Here is a 25031-nt window from a genome sequence, read left to right on the forward strand (position 1 = left end):
TCTCTATCCCCGACATGCTTTCTCCTACGTTCCCTCTATCTCTTTCTCTCCCTCTCTATCCCCGACATGCTTTCTCCTACGTTCCCTCTTATCTCTTTCTCTCTCTCCCTATCCCCAACATGCTTTCTCCTACGTTCCCTCTTATCTCTTTCTCTCCCTCTCTATCCCCGACATGCTTTCTCCTACGTTTCCTCTTATCTCTTTCTCTCCCTCTCTATCCCCGACATGCTTTCTCCTACGTTCCCTCTTATCTCTTTCTCTCCCTCTCTATCCCCGACATGCTTTCTCCTACGTTCCCTCTCTCTTTCTCTCCCTCTCTATCCCCAACATGCTTTCTCCTACGTTCCCTCTCTCTTTCTCTCCCTCTCTATCCCCGACATGCTTTCTCCTACGTTCCCTCTTATCTCTTTCTCTCCCTCTCTATCCCCAACATGCTTTCTCCTACGTTCCCTCTCTCTTTCTCTCCCTCTCTATCCCCAACATGCTTTCTCCTACGTTCCCTCTCTCTTTCTCTCCCTCTCTATCCCCGACATGCTTTCTCCTACGTTCCCTCTTATCTCTTTCTCTCCCTCTCTATCCCGACATGCTTTCTCCTACGTTCCCTCTCTCTTTCTCTCCCTCTCTATCCCCGACATGCTTTCTCCTACGTTCCCTCTTATCTCTTTCTCTCCCTCTCTATCCCCGACATGCTTTCTCCTACGTTCCCTCTTATCTCTTTCTCTCCCTCTCTATCCCCAACATGCTTTCTCCTACGTTCCCTCTATCTCTTTCTCTCCCTCTCTATCCCCGACATGCTTTCTCCTACGTTCCCTCTTATCTCTTTCTCTCTCTCCCTATCCCCAACATGCTTTCTCCTACGTTCCCTCTTATCTCTTTCTCTCCCTCTCTATCCCCGACATGCTTTCTCCTACGTTCCCTCTTATCTCTTTCTCTCCCTCTCTATCCCCGACATGCTTTCTCCTACGTTCCCTCTTATCTCTTTCTCTCCCTCTCTATCCCCAACATGCTTTCTCCTACGTTCCCTCATCTCTTTCTTTCCCTCTCTATCCCCGACATGCTTTCTCCTACGTTCCCTCTATCTCTTTCTCTCCCTCTCTATCCCCGACATGCTTTCTCCTACGTTCCCTCTATCTCTTTCTCTCCCTCTCTATCCCCGACATGCTTTCTCCTACGTTCCCTCTTATCTCTTTCTCTCTCTCCCTATCCCCAACATGCTTTCTCCTACGTTCCCTCTTATCTCTTTCTCTCCCTCTCTATCCCCGACATGCTTTCTCCTACGTTTCCTCTTATCTCTTTCTCTCCCTCTCTATCCCCGACATGCTTTCTCCTACGTTCCCTCTTATCTCTTTCTCTCCCTCTCTATCCCCGACATGCTTTCTCCTACGTTCCCTCTCTCTTTCTCTCCCTCTCTATCCCCAACATGCTTTCTCCTACGTTCCCTCTCTCTTTCTCTCCCTCTCTATCCCCGACATGCTTTCTCCTACGTTCCCTCTTATCTCTTTCTCTCCCTCTCTATCCCCAACATGCTTTCTCCTACGTTCCCTCTCTCTTTCTCTCCCTCTTTATCCCCGACATGCTTTCTCCTACGTTCCCTCTATCTCTTTCTCTCCCTCTCTATCCCCAACATGCTTTCTCCTACGTTCCCTCTTATCTCTTTCTCTCCCTCTCTATCCCCGACATGCTTTCTCCTACGTTCCCTCTTATCTCTTTCTCTCCCTCTCTATCCCCGACATGCTTTCTCCTACGTTCCCTCTATCTCTTTCTCTCCCTCTCTATCCCCGACATGCTTTCTCCTACGTTCCCTCTTATCTCTTTCTCTCCCTCTCTATCCCCAACATGCTTTCTCCTACGTTCCCTCTATCTCTTTCTCTCCCTCTCTATCCCCGACATGCTTTCTCCTACGTTCCCTCTCTCTTTCTCTCCCTCTCTATCCCCAACATGCTTTCTCCTACGTTCCCTCTCTCTTTCTCTCCCTCTCTATCCCCGACATGCTTTCTCCTACGTTCCCTCTTATCTCTTTCTCTCCCTCTCTATCCCCGACATGCTTTCTCCTACGTTCCCTCTATCTCTTTCTCTCCCTCTCTATCCCCGACATGCTTTCTCCTACGTTCCCTCTTATCTCTTTCTCTCCCTCTCTATCCCCAACATGCTTTCTCCTACGTTCCCTCTATCTCTTTCTCTCCCTCTCTATCCCCGACATGCTTTCTCCTACGTTCCCTCTTATCTCTTTCTCTCCCTCTCTATCCCCGACATGCTTTCTCCTACGTTCCCTCTTATCTCTTTCTCTCCCTCTCTATCCCGACATGCTTTCTCCTACGTTCCCTCTTATCTCTTTCTCTCCCTCTCTATCCCGACATGCTTTCTCCTACGTTCCCTCTCTCTTTCTCTCCCTCTCTATCCCCGACATGCTTTCTCCTACGTTCCCTCTTATCTCTTTCTCTCCCTCTCTATCCCCGACATGCTTTCTCCTACGTTCCCTCTTATCTCTTTCTCTCCCTCTCTATCCCCAACATGCTTTCTCCTACGTTCCCTCTATCTCTTTCTCTCCCTCTCTATCCCCGACATGCTTTCTCCTACGTTCCCTCTTATCTCTTTCTCTCTCTCCCTATCCCCAACATGCTTTCTCCTACGTTCCCTCTTATCTCTTTCTCTCCCTCTCTATCCCCGACATGCTTTCTCCTACGTTCCCTCTTATCTCTTTCTCTCCCTCTCTATCCCCGACATGCTTTCTCCTACGTTCCCTCTTATCTCTTTCTCTCCCTCTCTATCCCCAACATGCTTTCTCCTACGTTCCCTCATCTCTTTCTTTCCCTCTCTATCCCCGACATGCTTTCTCCTACGTTCCCTCTATCTCTTTCTCTCCCTCTCTATCCCCGACATGCTTTCTCCTACGTTCCCTCTTATCTCTTTCTCTCTCTCCCTATCCCCAACATGCTTTCTCCTACGTTCCCTCTTATCTCTTTCTCTCCCTCTCTATCCCCGACATGCTTTCTCCTACGTTTCCTCTTATCTCTTTCTCTCCCTCTCTATCCCCGACATGCTTTCTCCTACGTTCCCTCTTATCTCTTTCTCTCCCTCTCTATCCCCGACATGCTTTCTCCTACGTTCCCTCTCTCTTTCTCTCCCTCTCTATCCCCAACATGCTTTCTCCTACGTTCCCTCTCTCTTTCTCTCCCTCTCTATCCCCGACATGCTTTCTCCTACGTTCCCTCTTATCTCTTTCTCTCCCTCTCTATCCCCAACATGCTTTCTCCTACGTTCCCTCTCTCTTTCTCTCCCTCTCTATCCCCAACATGCTTTCTCCTACGTTCCCTCTCTCTTTCTCTCCCTCTCTATCCCCAACATGCTTTCTCCTACGTTCCCTCTTATCTCTTTCTCTCCCTCTCTATCCCCGACATGCTTTCTCCTACGTTTCCTCTTATCTCTTTCTCTCCCTCTCTATCCCCGACATGCTTTCTCCTACGTTCCCTCTTATCTCTTTCTCTCCCTCTCTATCCCCGACATGCTTTCTCCTACGTTCCCTCTCTCTTTCTCTCCCTCTCTATCCCCAACATGCTTTCTCCTACGTTCCCTCTCTCTTTCTCTCCCTCTCTATCCCCGACATGCTTTCTCCTACGTTCCCTCTTATCTCTTTCTCTCCCTCTCTATCCCCAACATGCTTTCTCCTACGTTCCCTCTCTCTTTCTCTCCCTCTTTATCCCCGACATGCTTTCTCCTACGTTCCCTCTATCTCTTTCTCTCCCTCTCTATCCCCAACATGCTTTCTCCTACGTTCCCTCTTATCTCTTTCTCTCCCTCTCTATCCCCGACATGCTTTCTCCTACGTTCCCTCTTATCTCTTTCTCTCCCTCTCTATCCCCGACATGCTTTCTCCTACGTTCCCTCTATCTCTTTCTCTCCCTCTCTATCCCCGACATGCTTTCTCCTACGTTCCCTCTTATCTCTTTCTCTCCCTCTCTATCCCCAACATGCTTTCTCCTACGTTCCCTCTATCTCTTTCTCTCCCTCTCTATCCCCGACATGCTTTCTCCTACGTTCCCTCTCTCTTTCTCTCCCTCTCTATCCCCAACATGCTTTCTCCTACGTTCCCTCTCTCTTTCTCTCCCTCTCTATCCCCGACATGCTTTCTCCTACGTTCCCTCTTATCTCTTTCTCTCCCTCTCTATCCCCAACATGCTTTCTCCTACGTTCCCTCTCTCTTTCTCTCCCTCTTTATCCCCGACATGCTTTCTCCTACGTTCCCTCTATCTCTTTCTCTCCCTCTCTATCCCCAACATGCTTTCTCCTACGTTCCCTCTTATCTCTTTCTCTCCCTCTCTATCCCCGACATGCTTTCTCCTACGTTCCCTCTTATCTCTTTCTCTCCCTCTCTATCCCCGACATGCTTTCTCCTACGTTCCCTCTATCTCTTTCTCTCCCTCTCTATCCCCGACATGCTTTCTCCTACGTTCCCTCTTATCTCTTTCTCTCCCTCTCTATCCCCAACATGCTTTCTCCTACGTTCCCTCTATCTCTTTCTCTCCCTCTCTTTCCCCGACATGCTTTCTCCTACGTTCCCTCTTATCTCTTTCTCTCCCTCTCTATCCCCGACATGCTTTCTCCTACGTTCCCTCTTATCTCTTTCTCTCCCTCTCTATCCCGACATGCTTTCTCCTACGTTCCCTCTTATCTCTTTCTCTCCCTCTCTATCCCGACATGCTTTCTCCTACGTTCCCTCTCTCTTTCTCTCCCTCTCTATCCCCGACATGCTTTCTCCTACGTTCCCTCTTATCTCTTTCTCTCCCTCTCTATCCCCGACATGCTTTCTCCTACGTTCCCTCTTATCTCTTTCTCTCCCTCTCTATCCCCAACATGCTTTCTCCTACGTTCCCTCTATCTCTTTCTCTCCCTCTCTATCCCCGACATGCTTTCTCCTACGTTCCCTCTTATCTCTTTCTCTCTCTCCCTATCCCCAACATGCTTTCTCCTACGTTCCCTCTTATCTCTTTCTCTCCCTCTCTATCCCCGACATGCTTTCTCCTACGTTCCCTCTTATCTCTTTCTCTCCCTCTCTATCCCCGACATGCTTTCTCCTACGTTCCCTCTTATCTCTTTCTCTCCCTCTCTATCCCCAACATGCTTTCTCCTACGTTCCCTCATCTCTTTCTTTCCCTCTCTATCCCCGACATGCTTTCTCCTACGTTCCCTCTATCTCTTTCTCTCCCTCTCTATCCCCGACATGCTTTCTCCTACGTTCCCTCTATCTCTTTCTCTCCCTCTCTATCCCCGACATGCTTTCTCCTACGTTCCCTCTTATCTCTTTCTCTCTCTCCCTATCCCCAACATGCTTTCTCCTACGTTCCCTCTTATCTCTTTCTCTCCCTCTCTATCCCCGACATGCTTTCTCCTACGTTTCCTCTTATCTCTTTCTCTCCCTCTCTATCCCCGACATGCTTTCTCCTACGTTCCCTCTTATCTCTTTCTCTCCCTCTCTATCCCCGACATGCTTTCTCCTACGTTCCCTCTCTCTTTCTCTCCCTCTCTATCCCCAACATGCTTTCTCCTACGTTCCCTCTCTCTTTCTCTCCCTCTCTATCCCCGACATGCTTTCTCCTACGTTCCCTCTTATCTCTTTCTCTCCCTCTCTATCCCCAACATGCTTTCTCCTACGTTCCCTCTCTCTTTCTCTCCCTCTCTATCCCCAACATGCTTTCTCCTACGTTCCCTCTCTCTTTCTCTCCCTCTCTATCCCCGACATGCTTTCTCCTACGTTCCCTCTTATCTCTTTCTCTCCCTCTCTATCCCCAACATGCTTTCTCCTACGTTCCCTCTCTCTTTCTCTCCCTCTCTATCCCCGACATGCTTTCTCCTACGTTCCCTCTTATCTCTTTCTCTCCCTCTCTATCCCCGACATGCTTTCTCCTACGTTTCCTCTTATCTCTTTCTCTCCCTCTCTATCCCCAACATGCTTTCTCCTACGTTCCCTCTTATCTCTTTCTCTCCCTCTCTATCCCCGACATGCTTTCTCCTACGTTCCCTCTATCTCTTTCTCTCCCTCTCTATCCCCGACATGCTTTCTCCTACGTTCCCTCTATCTCTTTCTCTCCCTCTCTATCCCCGACATGTTTTCTCCTACGTTCCCTCTCTCTTTCTCTCCCTCTCTATCCCCAACATGCTTTCTCCTACGTTCCCTCTTATCTCTTTCTCTCCCTCTCTATCCCCGACATGCTTTCTCCTACGTTCCCTCTATCTCTTTCTCTCCCTCTCTATCCCCGACATGCTTTCTCCTACGTTCCCTCTATCTCTTTCTCTCCCTCTCTATCCCCGACATGCTTTCTCCTACGTTCCCTCTATCTCTTTCTCTCCCTCTCTATCCCCGACATGCTTTCTCCTACGTTCCCTCTCTCTTTCTCTCCCTCTTTATCCCCGACATGCTTTCTCCTACGTTCCCTCTTATCTCTTTCTCTCCCTCTCTATCCCCGACATGCTTTCTCCTACGTTCCCTCTTATCTCTTTCTCTCTCTCCCTATCCCCAACATACTTTCTCCTACGTAACTTATCTCTTTCTCTCCCTCTCTATCCCCGACATGCTTTCTCCTACGTTTCCTCTATCTCTTTCTCTCCCTCTCTATCCCCAACATACTTTCTCCTACGTTCCCTCTTATCTCTTTCTCTCCCTCTCTATCCCCAACATGCTTTCTCCTACGTTCCCTCTATCTCTTTCTCTCCCTCTCTATCCCCGACATGCTTTCTCCTACGTTTCCTCTCTCTTTCTCTCCCTCTTTATCCCCGACATGCTTTCTCCTACGTTCCCTCTTATCTCTTTCTCTCCCTCTCTATCCCCAACATGCTTTCTCCTACGTTCCCTCTATCTCTTTCTCTCCCTCTCTATCCCCGACATGCTTTCTCCTATGTTCCCTCTCTCTTTCTCTCCCTCTTTATCCCCGACATGCTTTCTCCTACGTTCCCTCTTATCTCTTTCTCTCCCTCTCTATCCCCAACATACTTTCTCCTACGTAACTTATCTCTTTCTCTCCCTCTCTATCCCCGACATGCTTTCTCCTACGTTCCCTCTATCTCTTTCTCTCCCTCTCTATCCCCAACATGCTTTCTCCTATGTAACTTATCTCTTTCTCTCCCTCTCTATCCCGACATGCTTTCTCCTACGTTCCCTCTCTCTTTCTCTCCCTCTTTATCCCCGACATGCTTTCTCCTACGTTCCCTCTAGCTCTTTCTCTCCCTCTCTATCCCCAACATGCTTTCTCCTACGTTCCCTCTTATCTCTTTCTCTCCCTCTCTATCCCCGACATGCTTTCTCCTACGTTCCCTCTTATCTCTTTCTCTCCCTCTCTATCCCCGACATGCTTTCTCCTACGTTCCCTCTATCTCTTTCTCTCCCTCTCTATCCCCGACATGCTTTCTCCTACGTTCCCTCTTATCTCTTTCTCTCCCTCTCTATCCCCAACATGCTTTCTCCTATGTTCCCTCTATCTCTTTCTCTCCCTCTCTATCCCCGACATGCTTTCTCCTACGTTCCCTCTTATCTCTTTCTCTCCCTCTCTATCCCCGACATGCTTTCTCCTACGTTCCCTCTTATCTCTTTCTCTCCCTCTCTATCCCGACATGCTTTCTCCTACGTTCCCTCTTATCTCTTTCTCTCCCTCTCTATCCCGACATGCTTTCTCCTACGTTCCCTCTCTCTTTCTCTCCCTCTCTATCCCCGACATGCTTTCTCCTACGTTCCCTCTTATCTCTTTCTCTCCCTCTCTATCCCCGACATGCTTTCTCCTACGTTCCCTCTTATCTCTTTCTCTCCCTCTCTATCCCCAACATGCTTTCTCCTACGTTCCCTCTATCTCTTTCTCTCCCTCTCTATCCCCGACATGCTTTCTCCTACGTTCCCTCTTATCTCTTTCTCTCTCTCCCTATCCCCAACATGCTTTCTCCTACGTTCCCTCTTATCTCTTTCTCTCCCTCTCTATCCCCGACATGCTTTCTCCTACGTTCCCTCTTATCTCTTTCTCTCCCTCTCTATCCCCAACATGCTTTCTCCTACGTTCCCTCTTATCTCTTTCTCTCCCTCTCTATCCCCGACATGCTTTCTCCTACGTTCCCTCTTATCTCTTTCTCTCCCTCTCTATCCCCAACATGCTTTCTCCTACGTTCCCTCATCTCTTTCTTTCCCTCTCTATCCCCGACATGCTTTCTCCTACGTTCCCTCTATCTCTTTCTCTCCCTCTCTATCCCCGACATGCTTTCTCCTACGTTCCCTCTATCTCTTTCTCTCCCTCTCTATCCCCGACATGCTTTCTCCTACGTTCCCTCTTATCTCTTTCTCTCTCTCCCTATCCCCAACATGCTTTCTCCTACGTTCCCTCTTATCTCTTTCTCTCCCTCTCTATCCCCGACATGCTTTCTCCTACGTTTCCTCTTATCTCTTTCTCTCCCTCTCTATCCCCGACATGCTTTCTCCTACGTTCCCTCTTATCTCTTTCTCTCCCTCTCTATCCCCGACATGCTTTCTCCTACGTTCCCTCTCTCTTTCTCTCCCTCTCTATCCCCAACATGCTTTCTCCTACGTTCCCTCTCTCTTTCTCTCCCTCTCTATCCCCGACATGCTTTCTCCTACGTTCCCTCTTATCTCTTTCTCTCCCTCTCTATCCCCAACATGCTTTCTCCTACGTTCCCTCTCTCTTTCTCTCCCTCTCTATCCCCAACATGCTTTCTCCTACGTTCCCTCTCTCTTTCTCTCCCTCTCTATCCCCGACATGCTTTCTCCTACGTTCCCTCTTATCTCTTTCTCTCCCTCTCTATCCCGACATGCTTTCTCCTACGTTCCCTCTCTCTTTCTCTCCCTCTCTATCCCCGACATGCTTTCTCCTACGTTCCCTCTTATCTCTTTCTCTCCCTCTCTATCCCCGACATGCTTTCTCCTACGTTCCCTCTTATCTCTTTCTCTCCCTCTCTATCCCCAACATGCTTTCTCCTACGTTCCCTCTATCTCTTTCTCTCCCTCTCTATCCCCGACATGCTTTCTCCTACGTTCCCTCTTATCTCTTTCTCTCTCTCCCTATCCCCAACATGCTTTCTCCTACGTTCGCTCTTATCTCTTTCTCTCCCTCTCTATCCCCGACATGCTTTCTCCTACGTTTCCTCTTATCTCTTTCTCTCCCTCTCTATCCCCAACATGCTTTCTCCTACGTTCCCTCTTATCTCTTTCTCTCCCTCTCTATCCCCGACATGCTTTCTCCTACGTTCCCTCTCTCTTTCTCTCCCTCTCTATCCCCAACATGCTTTCTCCTACGTTCCCTCTCTCTTTCTCTCCCTCTCTATCCCCGACATGCTTTCTCCTACGTTCCCTCTTATCTCTTTCTCTCCCTCTCTATCCCCAACATGCTTTCTCCTACGTTCCCTCTCTCTTTCTCTCCCTCTTTATCCCCGACATGCTTTCTCCTACGTTCCCTCTATCTCTTTCTCTCCCTCTCTATCCCCAACATGCTTTCTCCTACGTTCCCTCTTATCTCTTTCTCTCCCTCTCTATCCCCGACATGCTTTCTCCTACGTTCCCTCTTATCTCTTTCTCTCCCTCTCTATCCCCGACATGCTTTCTCCTACGTTCCCTCTATCTCTTTCTCTCCCTCTCTATCCCCGACATGCTTTCTCCTACGTTCCCTCTTATCTCTTTCTCTCCCTCTCTATCCCCAACATGCTTTCTCCTACGTTCCCTCTATCTCTTTCTCTCCCTCTCTATCCCCGACATGCTTTCTCCTACGTTCCCTCTCTCTTTCTCTCCCTCTCTATCCCCAACATGCTTTCTCCTACGTTCCCTCTCTCTTTCTCTCCCTCTCTATCCCCGACATGCTTTCTCCTACGTTCCCTCTTATCTCTTTCTCTCCCTCTCTATCCCCGACATGCTTTCTCCTACGTTCCCTCTATCTCTTTCTCTCCCTCTCTATCCCCGACATGCTTTCTCCTACGTTCCCTCTTATCTCTTTCTCTCCCTCTCTATCCCCAACATGCTTTCTCCTACGTTCCCTCTATCTCTTTCTCTCCCTCTCTATCCCCGACATGCTTTCTCCTACGTTCCCTCTTATCTCTTTCTCTCCCTCTCTATCCCCGACATGCTTTCTCCTACGTTCCCTCTTATCTCTTTCTCTCCCTCTCTATCCCGACATGCTTTCTCCTACGTTCCCTCTTATCTCTTTCTCTCCCTCTCTATCCCGACATGCTTTCTCCTACGTTCCCTCTCTCTTTCTCTCCCTCTCTATCCCCGACATGCTTTCTCCTACGTTCCCTCTTATCTCTTTCTCTCCCTCTCTATCCCCGACATGCTTTCTCCTACGTTCCCTCTTATCTCTTTCTCTCCCTCTCTATCCCCAACATGCTTTCTCCTACGTTCCCTCTATCTCTTTCTCTCCCTCTCTATCCCCGACATGCTTTCTCCTACGTTCCCTCTTATCTCTTTCTCTCTCTCCCTATCCCCAACATGCTTTCTCCTACGTTCCCTCTTATCTCTTTCTCTCCCTCTCTATCCCCGACATGCTTTCTCCTACGTTCCCTCTTATCTCTTTCTCTCCCTCTCTATCCCCGACATGCTTTCTCCTACGTTCCCTCTTATCTCTTTCTCTCCCTCTCTATCCCCGACATGCTTTCTCCTACGTTCCCTCTCTCTTTCTCTCCCTCTCTATCCCCGACATGCTTTCTCCTACGTTCCCTCATCTCTTTCTTTCCCTCTCTATCCCCGACATGCTTTCTCCTACGTTCCCTCTATCTCTTTCTCTCCCTCTCTATCCCCGACATGCTTTCTCCTACGTTCCCTCTTATCTCTTTCTCTCTCTCCCTATCCCCAACATGCTTTCTCCTACGTTCCCTCTTATCTCTTTCTCTCCCTCTCTATCCCCGACATGCTTTCTCCTACGTTTCCTCTTATCTCTTTCTCTCCCTCTCTATCCCCGACATGCTTTCTCCTACGTTCCCTCTTATCTCTTTCTCTCCCTCTCTATCCCCGACATGCTTTCTCCTACGTTCCCTCTCTCTTTCTCTCCCTCTCTATCCCCAACATGCTTTCTCCTACGTTCCCTCTCTCTTTCTCTCCCTCTCTATCCCCGACATGCTTTCTCCTACGTTCCCTCTTATCTCTTTCTCTCCCTCTCTATCCCCAACATGCTTTCTCCTACGTTCCCTCTCTCTTTCTCTCCCTCTCTATCCCCAACATGCTTTCTCCTACGTTCCCTCTCTCTTTCTCTCCCTCTCTATCCCCAACATGCTTTCTCCTACGTTCCCTCTTATCTCTTTCTCTCCCTCTCTATCCCCGACATGCTTTCTCCTACGTTTCCTCTTATCTCTTTCTCTCCCTCTCTATCCCCGACATGCTTTCTCCTACGTTCCCTCTTATCTCTTTCTCTCCCTCTCTATCCCCGACATGCTTTCTCCTACGTTCCCTCTCTCTTTCTCTCCCTCTCTATCCCCAACATGCTTTCTCCTACGTTCCCTCTCTCTTTCTCTCCCTCTCTATCCCCGACATGCTTTCTCCTACGTTCCCTCTTATCTCTTTCTCTCCCTCTCTATCCCCAACATGCTTTCTCCTACGTTCCCTCTCTCTTTCTCTCCCTCTTTATCCCCGACATGCTTTCTCCTACGTTCCCTCTATCTCTTTCTCTCCCTCTCTATCCCCAACATGCTTTCTCCTACGTTCCCTCTTATCTCTTTCTCTCCCTCTCTATCCCCGACATGCTTTCTCCTACGTTCCCTCTTATCTCTTTCTCTCCCTCTCTATCCCCGACATGCTTTCTCCTACGTTCCCTCTATCTCTTTCTCTCCCTCTCTATCCCCGACATGCTTTCTCCTACGTTCCCTCTTATCTCTTTCTCTCCCTCTCTATCCCCAACATGCTTTCTCCTACGTTCCCTCTATCTCTTTCTCTCCCTCTCTATCCCCGACATGCTTTCTCCTACGTTCCCTCTCTCTTTCTCTCCCTCTCTATCCCCAACATGCTTTCTCCTACGTTCCCTCTCTCTTTCTCTCCCTCTCTATCCCCGACATGCTTTCTCCTACGTTCCCTCTTATCTCTTTCTCTCCCTCTCTATCCCCAACATGCTTTCTCCTACGTTCCCTCTCTCTTTCTCTCCCTCTTTATCCCCGACATGCTTTCTCCTACGTTCCCTCTATCTCTTTCTCTCCCTCTCTATCCCCAACATGCTTTCTCCTACGTTCCCTCTTATCTCTTTCTCTCCCTCTCTATCCCCGACATGCTTTCTCCTACGTTCCCTCTTATCTCTTTCTCTCCCTCTCTATCCCCGACATGCTTTCTCCTACGTTCCCTCTATCTCTTTCTCTCCCTCTCTATCCCCGACATGCTTTCTCCTACGTTCCCTCTTATCTCTTTCTCTCCCTCTCTATCCCCAACATGCTTTCTCCTACGTTCCCTCTATCTCTTTCTCTCCCTCTCTTTCCCCGACATGCTTTCTCCTACGTTCCCTCTTATCTCTTTCTCTCCCTCTCTATCCCCGACATGCTTTCTCCTACGTTCCCTCTTATCTCTTTCTCTCCCTCTCTATCCCGACATGCTTTCTCCTACGTTCCCTCTTATCTCTTTCTCTCCCTCTCTATCCCGACATGCTTTCTCCTACGTTCCCTCTCTCTTTCTCTCCCTCTCTATCCCCGACATGCTTTCTCCTACGTTCCCTCTTATCTCTTTCTCTCCCTCTCTATCCCCGACATGCTTTCTCCTACGTTCCCTCTTATCTCTTTCTCTCCCTCTCTATCCCCAACATGCTTTCTCCTACGTTCCCTCTATCTCTTTCTCTCCCTCTCTATCCCCGACATGCTTTCTCCTACGTTCCCTCTTATCTCTTTCTCTCTCTCCCTATCCCCAACATGCTTTCTCCTACGTTCCCTCTTATCTCTTTCTCTCCCTCTTTATCCCCGACATGCTTTCTCCTACGTTCCCTCTTATCTCTTTCTCTCCCTCTCTATCCCCGACATGCTTTCTCCTACGTTCCCTCTTATCTCTTTCTCTCCCTCTCTATCCCCAACATGCTTTCTCCTACGTTCCCTCATCTCTTTCTTTCCCTCTCTATCCCCGACATGCTTTCTCCTACGTTCCCTCTATCTCTTTCTCTCCCTCTCTATCCCCGACATGCTTTCTCCTACGTTCCCTCTATCTCTTTCTCTCCCTCTCTATCCCCGACATGCTTTCTCCTACGTTCCCTCTTATCTCTTTCTCTCTCTCCCTATCCCCAACATGCTTTCTCCTACGTTCCCTCTTATCTCTTTCTCTCCCTCTCTATCCCCGACATGCTTTCTCCTACGTTTCCTCTTATCTCTTTCTCTCCCTCTCTATCCCCGACATGCTTTCTCCTACGTTCCCTCTTATCTCTTTCTCTCCCTCTCTATCCCCGACATGCTTTCTCCTACGTTCCCTCTCTCTTTCTCTCCCTCTCTATCCCCAACATGCTTTCTCCTACGTTCCCTCTCTCTTTCTCTCCCTCTCTATCCCCAACATGCTTTCTCCTACGTTCCCTCTCTCTTTCTCTCCCTCTCTATCCCCAACATGCTTTCTCCTACGTTCCCTCTTATCTCTTTCTCTCCCTCTCTATCCCCGACATGCTTTCTCCTACGTTTCCTCTTATCTCTTTCTCTCCCTCTCTATCCCCGACATGCTTTCTCCTACGTTCCCTCTTATCTCTTTCTCTCCCTCTCTATCCCCGACATGCTTTCTCCTACGTTCCCTCTCTCTTTCTCTCCCTCTCTATCCCCAACATGCTTTCTCCTACGTTCCCTCTCTCTTTCTCTCCCTCTCTATCCCCGACATGCTTTCTCCTACGTTCCCTCTTATCTCTTTCTCTCCCTCTCTATCCCCAACATGCTTTCTCCTACGTTCCCTCTCTCTTTCTCTCCCTCTTTATCCCCGACATGCTTTCTCCTACGTTCCCTCTATCTCTTTCTCTCCCTCTCTATCCCCAACATGCTTTCTCCTACGTTCCCTCTTATCTCTTTCTCTCCCTCTCTATCCCCGACATGCTTTCTCCTACGTTCCCTCTTATCTCTTTCTCTCCCTCTCTATCCCCGACATGCTTTCTCCTACGTTCCCTCTATCTCTTTCTCTCCCTCTCTATCCCCGACATGCTTTCTCCTACGTTCCCTCTTATCTCTTTCTCTCCCTCTCTATCCCCAACATGCTTTCTCCTACGTTCCCTCTATCTCTTTCTCTCCCTCTCTATCCCCGACATGCTTTCTCCTACGTTCCCTCTCTCTTTCTCTCCCTCTCTATCCCCAACATGCTTTCTCCTACGTTCCCTCTCTCTTTCTCTCCCTCTCTATCCCCGACATGCTTTCTCCTACGTTCCCTCTTATCTCTTTCTCTCCCTCTCTATCCCCAACATGCTTTCTCCTACGTTCCCTCTCTCTTTCTCTCCCTCTTTATCCCCGACATGCTTTCTCCTACGTTCCCTCTATCTCTTTCTCTCCCTCTCTATCCCCAACATGCTTTCTCCTACGTTCCCTCTTATCTCTTTCTCTCCCTCTCTATCCCCGACATGCTTTCTCCTACGTTCCCTCTTATCTCTTTCTCTCCCTCTCTATCCCCGACATGCTTTCTCCTACGTTCCCTCTATCTCTTTCTCTCCCTCTCTATCCCCGACATGCTTTCTCCTACGTTCCCTCTTATCTCTTTCTCTCCCTCTCTATCCCCAACATGCTTTCTCCTACGTTCCCTCTATCTCTTTCTCTCCCTCTCTTTCCCCGACATGCTTTCTCCTACGTTCCCTCTTATCTCTTTCTCTCCCTCTCTATCCCCGACATGCTTTCTCCTACGTTCCCTCTTATCTCTTTCTCTCCCTCTCTATCCCGACATGCTTTCTCCTACGTTCCCTCTTATCTCTTTCTCTCCCTCTCTATCCCGACATGCTTTCTCCTACGTTCCCTCTCTCTTTCTCTCCCTCTCTATCCCCGACATGCTTTCTCCTACGTTCCCTCTTATCTCTTTCTCTCCCTCTCTATCCCCGACATGCTTTCTCCTACGTTCCCTCTTATCTCTTTCTCTCCCTCTCTATCCCCAACATGCTTTCTCCTACGTTCCCTCTATCTCTTTCTCTCCCTCTCTATCCCCGACATGCTTTCTCCTACGTTCCCTCTTATCTCTTTCTCTCTCTCCCTATCCCCAACATGCTTTCTCCTACGTTCCCTCTTATCTCTTTCTCTCCCTCTCTATCCCCGACATGCTTTCTCCTACGTTCCCTCTTATCTCTTTCTCTCCCTCTCTATCCCCGACATGCTTTCTCCTACGTTCCCTCTTATCTCTTTCTCTCCCTCTCTATCCCCAACATGCTTTCTCCTACGTTCCCTCATCTCTTTCTTTCCCTCTCTATCCCCGACATGCTTTCTCCTACGTTCCCTCTATCTCTTTCTCTCCCTCTCTATCCCCGACATGCTTTCTCCTACGTTCCCTCTATCTCTTTCTCTCCCTCTCTATCCCCGACATGCTTTCTCCTACGTTCCCTCTTATCTCTTTCTCTCTCTCCCTATCCCCAACATGCTTTCTCCTACGTTCCCTCTTATCTCTTTCTCTCCCTCTCTATCCCCGACATGCTTTCTCCTACGTTTCCTCTTATCTCTTTCTCTCCCTCTCTATCCCCGACATGCTTTCTCCTACGTTCCCTCTTATCTCTTTCTCTCCCTCTCTATCCCCGACATGCTTTCTCCTACGTTCCCTCTCTCTTTCTCTCCCTCTCTATCCCCAACATGCTTTCTTCTACGTTCCCTCTCTCTTTCTCTCCCTCTCTATCCCCGACATGCTTTCTCCTACGTTCCCTCTTATCTCTTTCTCTCCCTCTCTATCCCCAACATGCTTTCTCCTACGTTCCCTCTCTCTTTCTCTCCCTCTCTATCCCCAACATGCTTTCTCCTACGTTCCCTCTCTCTTTCTCTCCCTCTCTATCCCCGACATGCTTTCTCCTACGTTCCCTCTTATCTCTTTCTCTCCCTCTCTATCCCCAACATGCTTTCTCCTACGTTCCCTCTCTCTTTCTCTCCCTCTCTATCCCCGACATGCTTTCTCCTACGTTCCCTCTTATCTCTTTCTCTCCCTCTCTATCCCCGACATGCTTTCTCCTACGTTTCCTCTTATCTCTTTCTCTCCCTCTCTATCCCCAACATGCTTTCTCCTACGTTCCCTCTTATCTCTTTCTCTCCCTCTCTATCCCCGACATGCTTTCTCCTACGTTCCCTCTATCTCTTTCTCTCCCTCTCTATCCCCGACATGCTTTCTCCTACGTTCCCTCTATCTCTTTCTCTCCCTCTCTATCCCCGACATGTTTTCTCCTACGTTCCCTCTCTCTTTCTCTCCCTCTCTATCCCCAACATGCTTTCTCCTACGTTCCCTCTTATCTCTTTCTCTCCCTCTCTATCCCCGACATGCTTTCTCCTACGTTCCCTCTATCTCTTTCTCTCCCTCTCTATCCCCGACATGCTTTCTCCTACGTTCCCTCTATCTCTTTCTCTCCCTCTCTATCCCCGACATGCTTTCTCCTACGTTCCCTCTATCTCTTTCTCTCCCTCTCTATCCCCGACATGCTTTCTCCTACGTTCCCTCTCTCTTTCTCTCCCTCTTTATCCCCGACATGCTTTCTCCTACGTTCCCTCTTATCTCTTTCTCTCCCTCTCTATCCCCGACATGCTTTCTCCTACGTTCCCTCTTATCTCTTTCTCTCTCTCCCTATCCCCAACATACTTTCTCCTACGTAACTTATCTCTTTCTCTCCCTCTCTATCCCCGACATGCTTTCTCCTACGTTTCCTCTATCTCTTTCTCTCCCTCTCTATCCCCAACATGCTTTCTCCTACGTTCCCTCTCTCTTTCTCTCCCTCTCTATCCCCAACATGCTTTCTCCTACGTTCCCTCTCTCTTTCTCTCCCTCTCTATCCCCGACATGCTTTCTCCTACGTTCCCTCTTATCTCTTTCTCTCCCTCTCTATCCCCAACATGCTTTCTCCTACGTTCCCTCTCTCTTTCTCTCCCTCTCTATCCCCGACATGCTTTCTCCTACGTTCCCTCTTATCTCTTTCTCTCCCTCTCTATCCCCGACATGCTTTCTCCTACGTTTCCTCTTATCTCTTTCTCTCCCTCTCTATCCCCAACATGCTTTCTCCTACGTTCCCTCTTATCTCTTTCTCTCCCTCTCTATCCCCGACATGCTTTCTCCTACGTTCCCTCTATCTCTTTCTCTCCCTCTCTATCCCCGACATGCTTTCTCCTACGTTCCCTCTATCTCTTTCTCTCCCTCTCTATCCCCGACATGTTTTCTCCTACGTTCCCTCTCTCTTTCTCTCCCTCTCTATCCCCAACATGCTTTCTCCTACGTTCCCTCTTATCTCTTTCTCTCCCTCTCTATCCCCGACATGCTTTCTCCTACGTTCCCTCTATCTCTTTCTCTCCCTCTCTATCCCCGACATGCTTTCTCCTACGTTCCCTCTATCTCTTTCTCTCCCTCTCTATCCCCGACATGCTTTCTCCTACGTTCCCTCTATCTCTTTCTCTCCCTCTCTATCCCCGACATGCTTTCTCCTACGTTCCCTCTCTCTTTCTCTCCCTCTTTATCCCCGACATGCTTTCTCCTACGTTCCCTCTTATCTCTTTCTCTCCCTCTCTATCCCCGACATGCTTTCTCCTACGTTCCCTCTTATCTCTTTCTCTCTCTCCCTATCCCCAACATACTTTCTCCTACGTAACTTATCTCTTTCTCTCCCTCTCTATCCCCGACATGCTTTCTCCTACGTTTCCTCTATCTCTTTCTCTCCCTCTCTATCCCCAACATACTTTCTCCTACGTTCCCTCTTATCTCTTTCTCTCCCTCTCTATCCCCAACATGCTTTCTCCTACGTTCCCTCTATCTCTTTCTCTCCCTCTCTATCCCCGACATGCTTTCTCCTACGTTTCCTCTCTCTTTCTCTCCCTCTTTATCCCCGACATGCTTTCTCCTACGTTCCCTCTTATCTCTTTCTCTCCCTCTCTATCCCCAACATGCTTTCTCCTACGTTCCCTCTATCTCTTTCTCTCCCTCTCTATCCCCGACATGCTTTCTCCTATGTTCCCTCTCTCTTTCTCTCCCTCTTTATCCCCGACATGCTTTCTCCTACGTTCCCTCTTATCTCTTTCTCTCCCTCTCTATCCCCAACATACTTTCTCCTACGTAACTTATCTCTTTCTCTCCCTCTCTATCCCCGACATGCTTTCTCCTACGTTCCCTCTATCTCTTTCTCTCCCTCACTATCCCCGACATGCTTTCTCCTACGTTCCCTCTTATCTCTTTCTCTCACCCATCACATATCGTTCACTCTATTTCTCTCAACATGTCTTCTTTTCTCTTTTTCCCCCCCAAAGCGTCATGTCATCGTATTGCAGGACGACAGACTCTTTGTCAGGGTTGGGAGGGTTAGTGTGAGCCAGCATGTCTGGGTTCTTACCACTCTACAGACCGTAGAGGTCTACAGACGGGGGACAAGGCCAGTGTTGTGCCTCAACCCCCAAATCTGTGTCCTTTATTCAATAAATGAATCTGGAGGAGAGAAAAGGTTATTTGTGTCACGGATGTTTTGCATAGAGCCTAACGTGTGTTCTGGACATGTGACTCCGGTCGATAGACTACGTAGTTCACTCAACTCCAACCCCCCAACACACACACGTAGAAACGTGTACACACACACAGCACTGTTGAGGGAAGTATATAGAGATGGAGCCACACCCAGTGTTGTGAGATGGGGAAATCCTATATTTTAATAGTGACAATGTGTAGTAACACCCAGTGTTGTGAGATGGGGAAATCCTATATTTTAATAGTGACAATGTGTAGTAACACCCAGTGTTGTGAGATGGGGAAATCCTATATTTTATAGTAACAGTGTGGAGACAGCAGGGTGTCACTGACAACAGTTTCATGGCTGCAGTGCAAGAGTGGGGGTACAAGTGTGTGTGTGTGTGTGTGTGTGTGTGTGTGTGTGTGTGTGTGTGTGTGTGTGTGTGTGTGTGTGTGTGTGTGTGTGTGTGTGTGTGTGTGTCCATTAGGTTATCGTTGTCATGCAGCCAAACACTGACATCAACACTGACTTTCAGAAAGCCCAGATCAGCCAAGAAAGAGTTGATGCAAAAGATACAATCCGTCGCTAGTATACAACTAGTATACAACTAGTATACAACTAGTATACAGATAATGTACAACGTGTGTACATGTGCGCAGAAACACTTCAGGTTGTGCATTCATTTCAGGTTAAAGGTTGACACCTTGCATGGTCACACTATAGCATATCCTCCTGTCTTGTACACACTCTCTGCCTCAAACACACATTCAAAGAAACACAACACCCACACACCTCCTCCCATCCATTGCACCACATCTTTAACACTGGTGTAAACGGGTCCATCTTTCATCACCCTCCAGCTCAGCTTCCTCTCTGAAGCAGGGGCGGCAGGTAGCCTAGTGGTTAGAGTGTAGGGGCGGCAGGTAGCCTAGTGGTTAGAGTGTAGGGGCGGCAGGTAGCCTAGTGGTTAGAGTGTAGGGGCGGCAGGTAGCCTAGTGGTTAGAGTGGAGGGGCGGCAGGTAGCCTAGTGGTTAGAGTGTAGGGGCGGCAGGTAGCCTAGTGGTTAGAGTGTAGGGGCGGCAGGTAGCCTAGTGGTTAGAGTGTAGGGGCGGCAGGTAGCCTAGTGGTTAGAGTGTAGGGGAGGCAGGTAGCCTATTGGTTAGAGTGTAGGGGCGGCAGGTAACCTAGTGGTTAGAGTGTAGGGGCGGCAGGTAGCCTAGTGGTTAGAGTGTAGGGGCGGCAGGTAGCCTAGTGGTTAGAGTGTAGGGGCGGCAGGTAGCCTAGTGGTTAGAGTGTAGGGGCGGCAGGTAGACTAGTGGTTAGAGTGTAGGGGAGGCAGGTAGCCTAGTGGTTAGAGTGTAGGGCCGGCAGGTAGAGCCTAGTGGTTAGAGTGGAGGGGCGGCAGGTAGCCTAGTGGTTAGAGTGGAGGGGCGGCAGGTAGCCTAGTGGTTAGAGTGTAGGGGCGGCAGGTAGCCTAGTGGTTAGAGTGGAGGGGCGGCAGGTAGCCTAGTGGTTAGAGTGGAGGGGAGGCAGGTAGCCTAGTGGTTAGAGTGTAGGGGCGGCAGGTAGCCTAGTGGTTAGAGTGTAGGGGCGGCAGGTAGCCTAGTGGTTAGAGCGTAGGGGCGGCAGGTAGCCTAGTGGTTAGAGTGTAGGGGCGGCAGGTAGCCTAGTGGTTAGAGTGGAGGGGCGGCAGGTAGCCTAGTGGTTAGAGTGGAGGGGCGGCAGGTAGCCTAGTGGTTAGAGTGGAGGGGCGGCAGGTAGCCTAGTGGTTAGAGTGGGGGGGCGGCAGGTAGCCTAGTGGTTAGAGTGTAGGGGCGGCAGGTAGCCTAGTGGTTAGAGTGTAGGGGCGGCAGGTAGGCTAGTGGTTAGAGCGTAGGGGCGGCAGGTAGCCTAGTGGTTAGAGTGTAGGGGCGGCAGGTAGCCTAGTGGTTAGAGTGGAGGGGCGGCAGGTAGCCTAGTGGTTAGAGTGGAGGGGCGGCAGGTAGCCTAGTGGTTAGAGTGGAGGGGCGGCAGGTAGCCTAGTGGTTAGAGTGGGGGGGCGGCAGGTAGCCTAGTGGTTAGAGTGTAGGGGCGGCAGGTAGCCTAGTGGTTAGAGTGTTGAGCCAGTAACCAAAAGTTTGCTGGATCGAATCCCGAGCTGACGAGGTAAAAATATATCGTTCTGTTCATGAACAAAGCAGTTAACCCACTGTTCCCCGGTAGGCCGTCATTGTAAACAAGTATTTGTTCTTAACTGACTTGCCTAGTTAAATAAAAATGTAAAATCTGCATTGGCAATTTTATTTCATAAAGTCTGCTCTCAACTCAACAAGCACTCCTCCCATTGGTCATATGATTTACTACAGGTAGCCTAGTGGTTAGAGGGTTGGGCCAGTAACCGAAAGGTTTCTGGATCGAATCCCCGAGCTGGAAAGGTAAAAATCTGTCATTCTGCCCCCGAGTAGGGCAGTTAACCCACTGTTTCCCAGGCGCCAAAGATGTGGATGTCAATTTAAGGCAGCCCCCCGTGCCTCCTCTGTACAACCCCCTTTCCCTACTAGCTAAAGTCTGTTCTCAACTCAAAAAGCACTCCTCCTTCCACTACTTTCCTGTACAGTAATTAACCCACTTAAGGGGCATCTGGGACTACATACCATAATGCACAGCATACACTAACTGTAAGGAATGCCACGTCGGATCTACTACAGGTCTCACAACCTGCCCTGCTGTAAACTTGCCCTGCTGTAAACTTGCCCTGCTGTAAACCCGTCACCTGTCTTGCTGTAAACTTGTCCTGCTGTAAACTTGCCCTGCTGTAAACCCGTCACCTGTCTTGCTGTAAACCTGCCACCTGTCTTGTGGTAAACTTGCCCTGCTGTAAACCCGTCCTGCTGTAAACTTGCCCTGCTGTAAACCTGTCCTGCTGTAAACCTGTCCTGCTGTAAACCCGCCCTGCTGTAAACCTGTCCTGCTGTAAACCTGTCCTGCTGTAAACCTGCCCTGCTGTAAACCTGTCCTGCTGTAAACATGCCCTGCTGTAAACCTGCTACCTGTCCTGTTGTAAACCTGTCTTGCTGTAAACCTGCCACCCGTCTTGCTGTAAACCTGCCCTGCTGTAAACCTGCCCTGCTGTAAACTTGTCCTGCTGTAAACATGCCCTGCTGTAAACCTGCCACCTGTCCTGTTGTAAACCTGTCTTGCTGTGAACCTGTCCTGTTGTAAACCTGTCTTGCTGTAAACCTGCCACCTGTCCTGTTGTAAACCTGTCTTGCTGTAAACCTGTCCTGTTGTAAACCTGTCTTGCTGTAAACCTGCCACCCGTCTTGCTGTAAACCTGTCTTGCTGTGAACCTGTTTTACAATAGTGTGTTTACATTTTTATTGTTTCTTGAACCAGCAAAGTGAGATGTGATTGAGATAAAAGCTTTTAACAGGCCTGTCTAAGGAAATCAGCTCCGAACACAAAATGTGTGTGGTAGTCCTTTTCTGGCAATTTTACCTAACCCAACACTCTGCTCTACTAACGTACAGTAGAAGTGAAGGTCAGGTTGGATTTTTGGGGGGATAGCAAGGCACACACCCGCAAGTGTTTAGTTTATAGTCCACAAAGACCTTAATTACATATGACTTGGTTTCATATGTGTCAATGTACACATGGTATAACTTTTCAGTTCAGCGTTTCCATAGCATACCTACCTAAGCTATTCTACACTGGTGAGTCTTGAGTTGGAGGAGGTAGATGGCCTGCTACTGTATGTATGTATCCGTGTATTGCAATTTGAGCCGCACTCTCCTTCATATCTGTCATGGCTGGCTTTTGTTCTCCCCTTCGGACACAGGACACAAAACTTCACGATTCGGCCCCTGTACGTGCGGGGGTGTGCGGGGTACAGGGACAGACGCGACCGGTCCTTAATTACCTACTATTACCATAAGCTGCCGATTTCCCCCATCCCTAGGGGCGAGCCAGCCCGAGTTCAATATCCCATCTGTCGCAGAGCAAAAGGGGGAGAGTGGGGCTAGTCCTCTCTGGCCGTACGTGTTTTTATTTTTTTTCCTGAGCTAACTGCAAACTTCCAGACAGAGAGAGCGCTGGGCGGAGAGAAACAGTTGCGTCTCGTTTTACAGCGAAGAGAGAGAAGGAGATACAGAAAAACAGTGAAGGGGACAGATTTTAAAGCGCAGTCTTCCCTCGGCGCACTTGCTGATAAGACACGATTAGCTCTCTATATTATAGTTGCCTGCCAGCACCGTGGTGCAAAACTGCAGATGCAAGCATTCAAACAAGATCCGCTCAGTTTCTGAGCCGAACAGGACATGCAGGCACAGGCAGTTTGACTATCGAGAGTTTTGAAAGAGGGAGGAGGACGGAAGGAAGGAAGCAAAAAGGGAAGAGGAGGAGAAAAGAGCCGGAGAAAAGTTTGAAAGGATACGCGAGACCGGAGACGTTGCCGGTTGGTCACCGTAAAGAAAGGCTATTCAAAGCTGGTATCGCGGGGAAAATCTATCCTCGGATAAACAGACGAGGGTCGGTCGTTGGCCGCTGCCGGGTGGGGAGAGGGATTGTATTGATATTCGGCAGCTGCCGGGAACGCGCCTGATTCCGTTTGCTGTTTGGGGAATAGATGCGCTGGGAAGCCACGATGCGGAGCGATCCCATTTTGTTCGCTTCCAGGGGTGAGTGTCTATTTTAACGTTATCATGCGCTTTGTTTCAGTGGCTCCAACAACTGGCCGCTGAAATTATTGATATGTATCTGAAAAATATATTTACAATCACCCCTTGATAGTCTGTTGGTTTTAAAATGAAACGGTTCAATAGGCAACACGCTCACTGGAAGTGAAAAGCAGCGGATAGGGGGAATTGATTATATCTTGTCACGACAATGAATGGTTTATAACAATGTATATCCTAATACTAACAATGCATTATTGTTTATCATTATCATCCTGCATTGTAAAATGTCATTTCAGCTTTGCTACAATGAAGTCGTCTAATGAATACAGTTCTTTATACAGTTATGTTTCTTCTCATAATTGAGACACGGAGAGAGACACACAGGGGGTTGCTGCGAGCTGGAGGCTGGAAAGACTGCTGACCACCGCCGGCTCCTGAAAGTGTCGTTGGGATCATGGTTTTGTTGTCCATGGAATTATGCGTTGCGACTGTAGTAGCCTAGCAGGTTGCAACCTGAGCCTTCCCCGTCCTTTACCCTCCCTCAAGCCAACTACACTGATGAATAGCAGCCCTTACGGCGTCCAGGCAGTCCCGCATGATAATCACTGGATTCTGCTCTAGCTGGGCGCAGCTGCCGCCCACTTACTCTGGACGAAGTGACCGGGGACACATTTTATCCAGGGAAGCGCACTTGGGGTGCTTTATTGGACATGCGTTTTACGGGCTCAGCGATTTGGAGGCATTACCTTTGCTAGTGTACCACCAGTTAATTAGGGCAACATTAGTTTCTATAGCAACCGTGGAATGCTTATGTTTATGTACAAGTCTTATTTGAAATCAAAGTTAGTGTCATATTAAGCTTGCTTTACACTAATGAAGCTATTTTTGTATCATATTACTTTACACACATTATTGCGGGGTGCTACTCAAAGGTTGCCATGGTGTTACAACTCATGTGTTACATAGGACCACATACTTAAGGTCAACCAAGAGGTCATTTAAGATTTTCCCCGAGGTCAATAACATAGTCGTGGTTTGACAACACCAAGTGGCTCCATATCTCTTGTTTGTCTGCAGGAGACTGTATCCTTACAATAACACAGCCTGGCTCCAGCGTTAGCCTCTTCCAGCCTACTTGGGTTGGCAGCTGCGTGGTATCAGGGAGCTCCGCGACGTAGTCCGGCTTCACATGTGGTGGCGTTCCCGACAGAACTATTGTGTAGTAACGCTGTAATCTCAAATCCACGCCACGTGAGAATGTGACAAGTGTGTTTTGGCTGGAGGGCTGGGACAGCTAGGGTGTTTTTAGGTTTTTGTATTGCGATCAGCCTACTCACCAGTGGGGGTACTAGCAGCAGGCAACTAGCTTGGCACTTAGAAATAAATGCATTTCTTTCAGCAAGTCCCTGTTTATAAACTCTTACGAGGTGCTGTTTGAGAGCAATACGAATGGAGTGTTAATGTGTTTATTGCTGTTTATTATTGTAGTTTTCCCCTCGGTCGGAAACCCTCAGACGATGTGGCATTAATTTGCACCGCGTTGGGTGCCTGTGATGTGGGCATGGTGTCAGTGTTTTAGCCCCCTTCGTTGGTTGGCCCATTTGGTTCTGGTTTTAGGGGAAAGGGATACCCCACCCAGCACCCCAATGATGATGGATTTTTAAAGGCTTTCACGTGTCAGAAAATCCATCGGGAACACCTTTCAACAGCAGGAAAACCCGATCCAACGAAGAGGAGAAGAGAGATTCATTTATTTTTATAATCCCTCACCAAAGTCAATCATTGAACTTGCATTCAGTCACAGATAGTTTAATTCCAACACTAA

At 48.9% G+C, this 25031-nt stretch overlaps 1 protein-coding gene across 4 annotated transcripts in view; it reads left to right on the plus strand.

Annotated features, from left to right (window-relative positions):
- Positions 1 to 25031, plus strand: part of LOC110500891 (actin filament-associated protein 1) — a 158934-nt gene that overhangs the window by 45400 nt on the left and 88503 nt on the right. Inside the window, exon 1 of one of the 4 annotated variants that reach the window (XM_036958233.1) lies at positions 22593 to 23206. The exons of 1 other annotated variant lie outside the window; for it this stretch is intronic. In XM_036958233.1, coding sequence (XP_036814128.1) covers positions 23155 to 23206 — 52 coding nt within the window. In that variant the 5' untranslated portion in view covers positions 22593 to 23154. Of the gene's footprint in view, positions 1 to 22592; positions 23207 to 25031 lie in introns of those variants that run through there. 2 more of the 4 variants (XM_036958232.1, XM_036958235.1) reach the window with 2 other exon arrangements.

The sequence above is a fragment of the Oncorhynchus mykiss genome, chromosome 21 (assembly GCF_013265735.2).
Source record: "Oncorhynchus mykiss isolate Arlee chromosome 21, USDA_OmykA_1.1, whole genome shotgun sequence".
In the NCBI taxonomy this organism is placed as follows: Eukaryota; Metazoa; Chordata; class Actinopteri; order Salmoniformes; family Salmonidae; genus Oncorhynchus; species Oncorhynchus mykiss.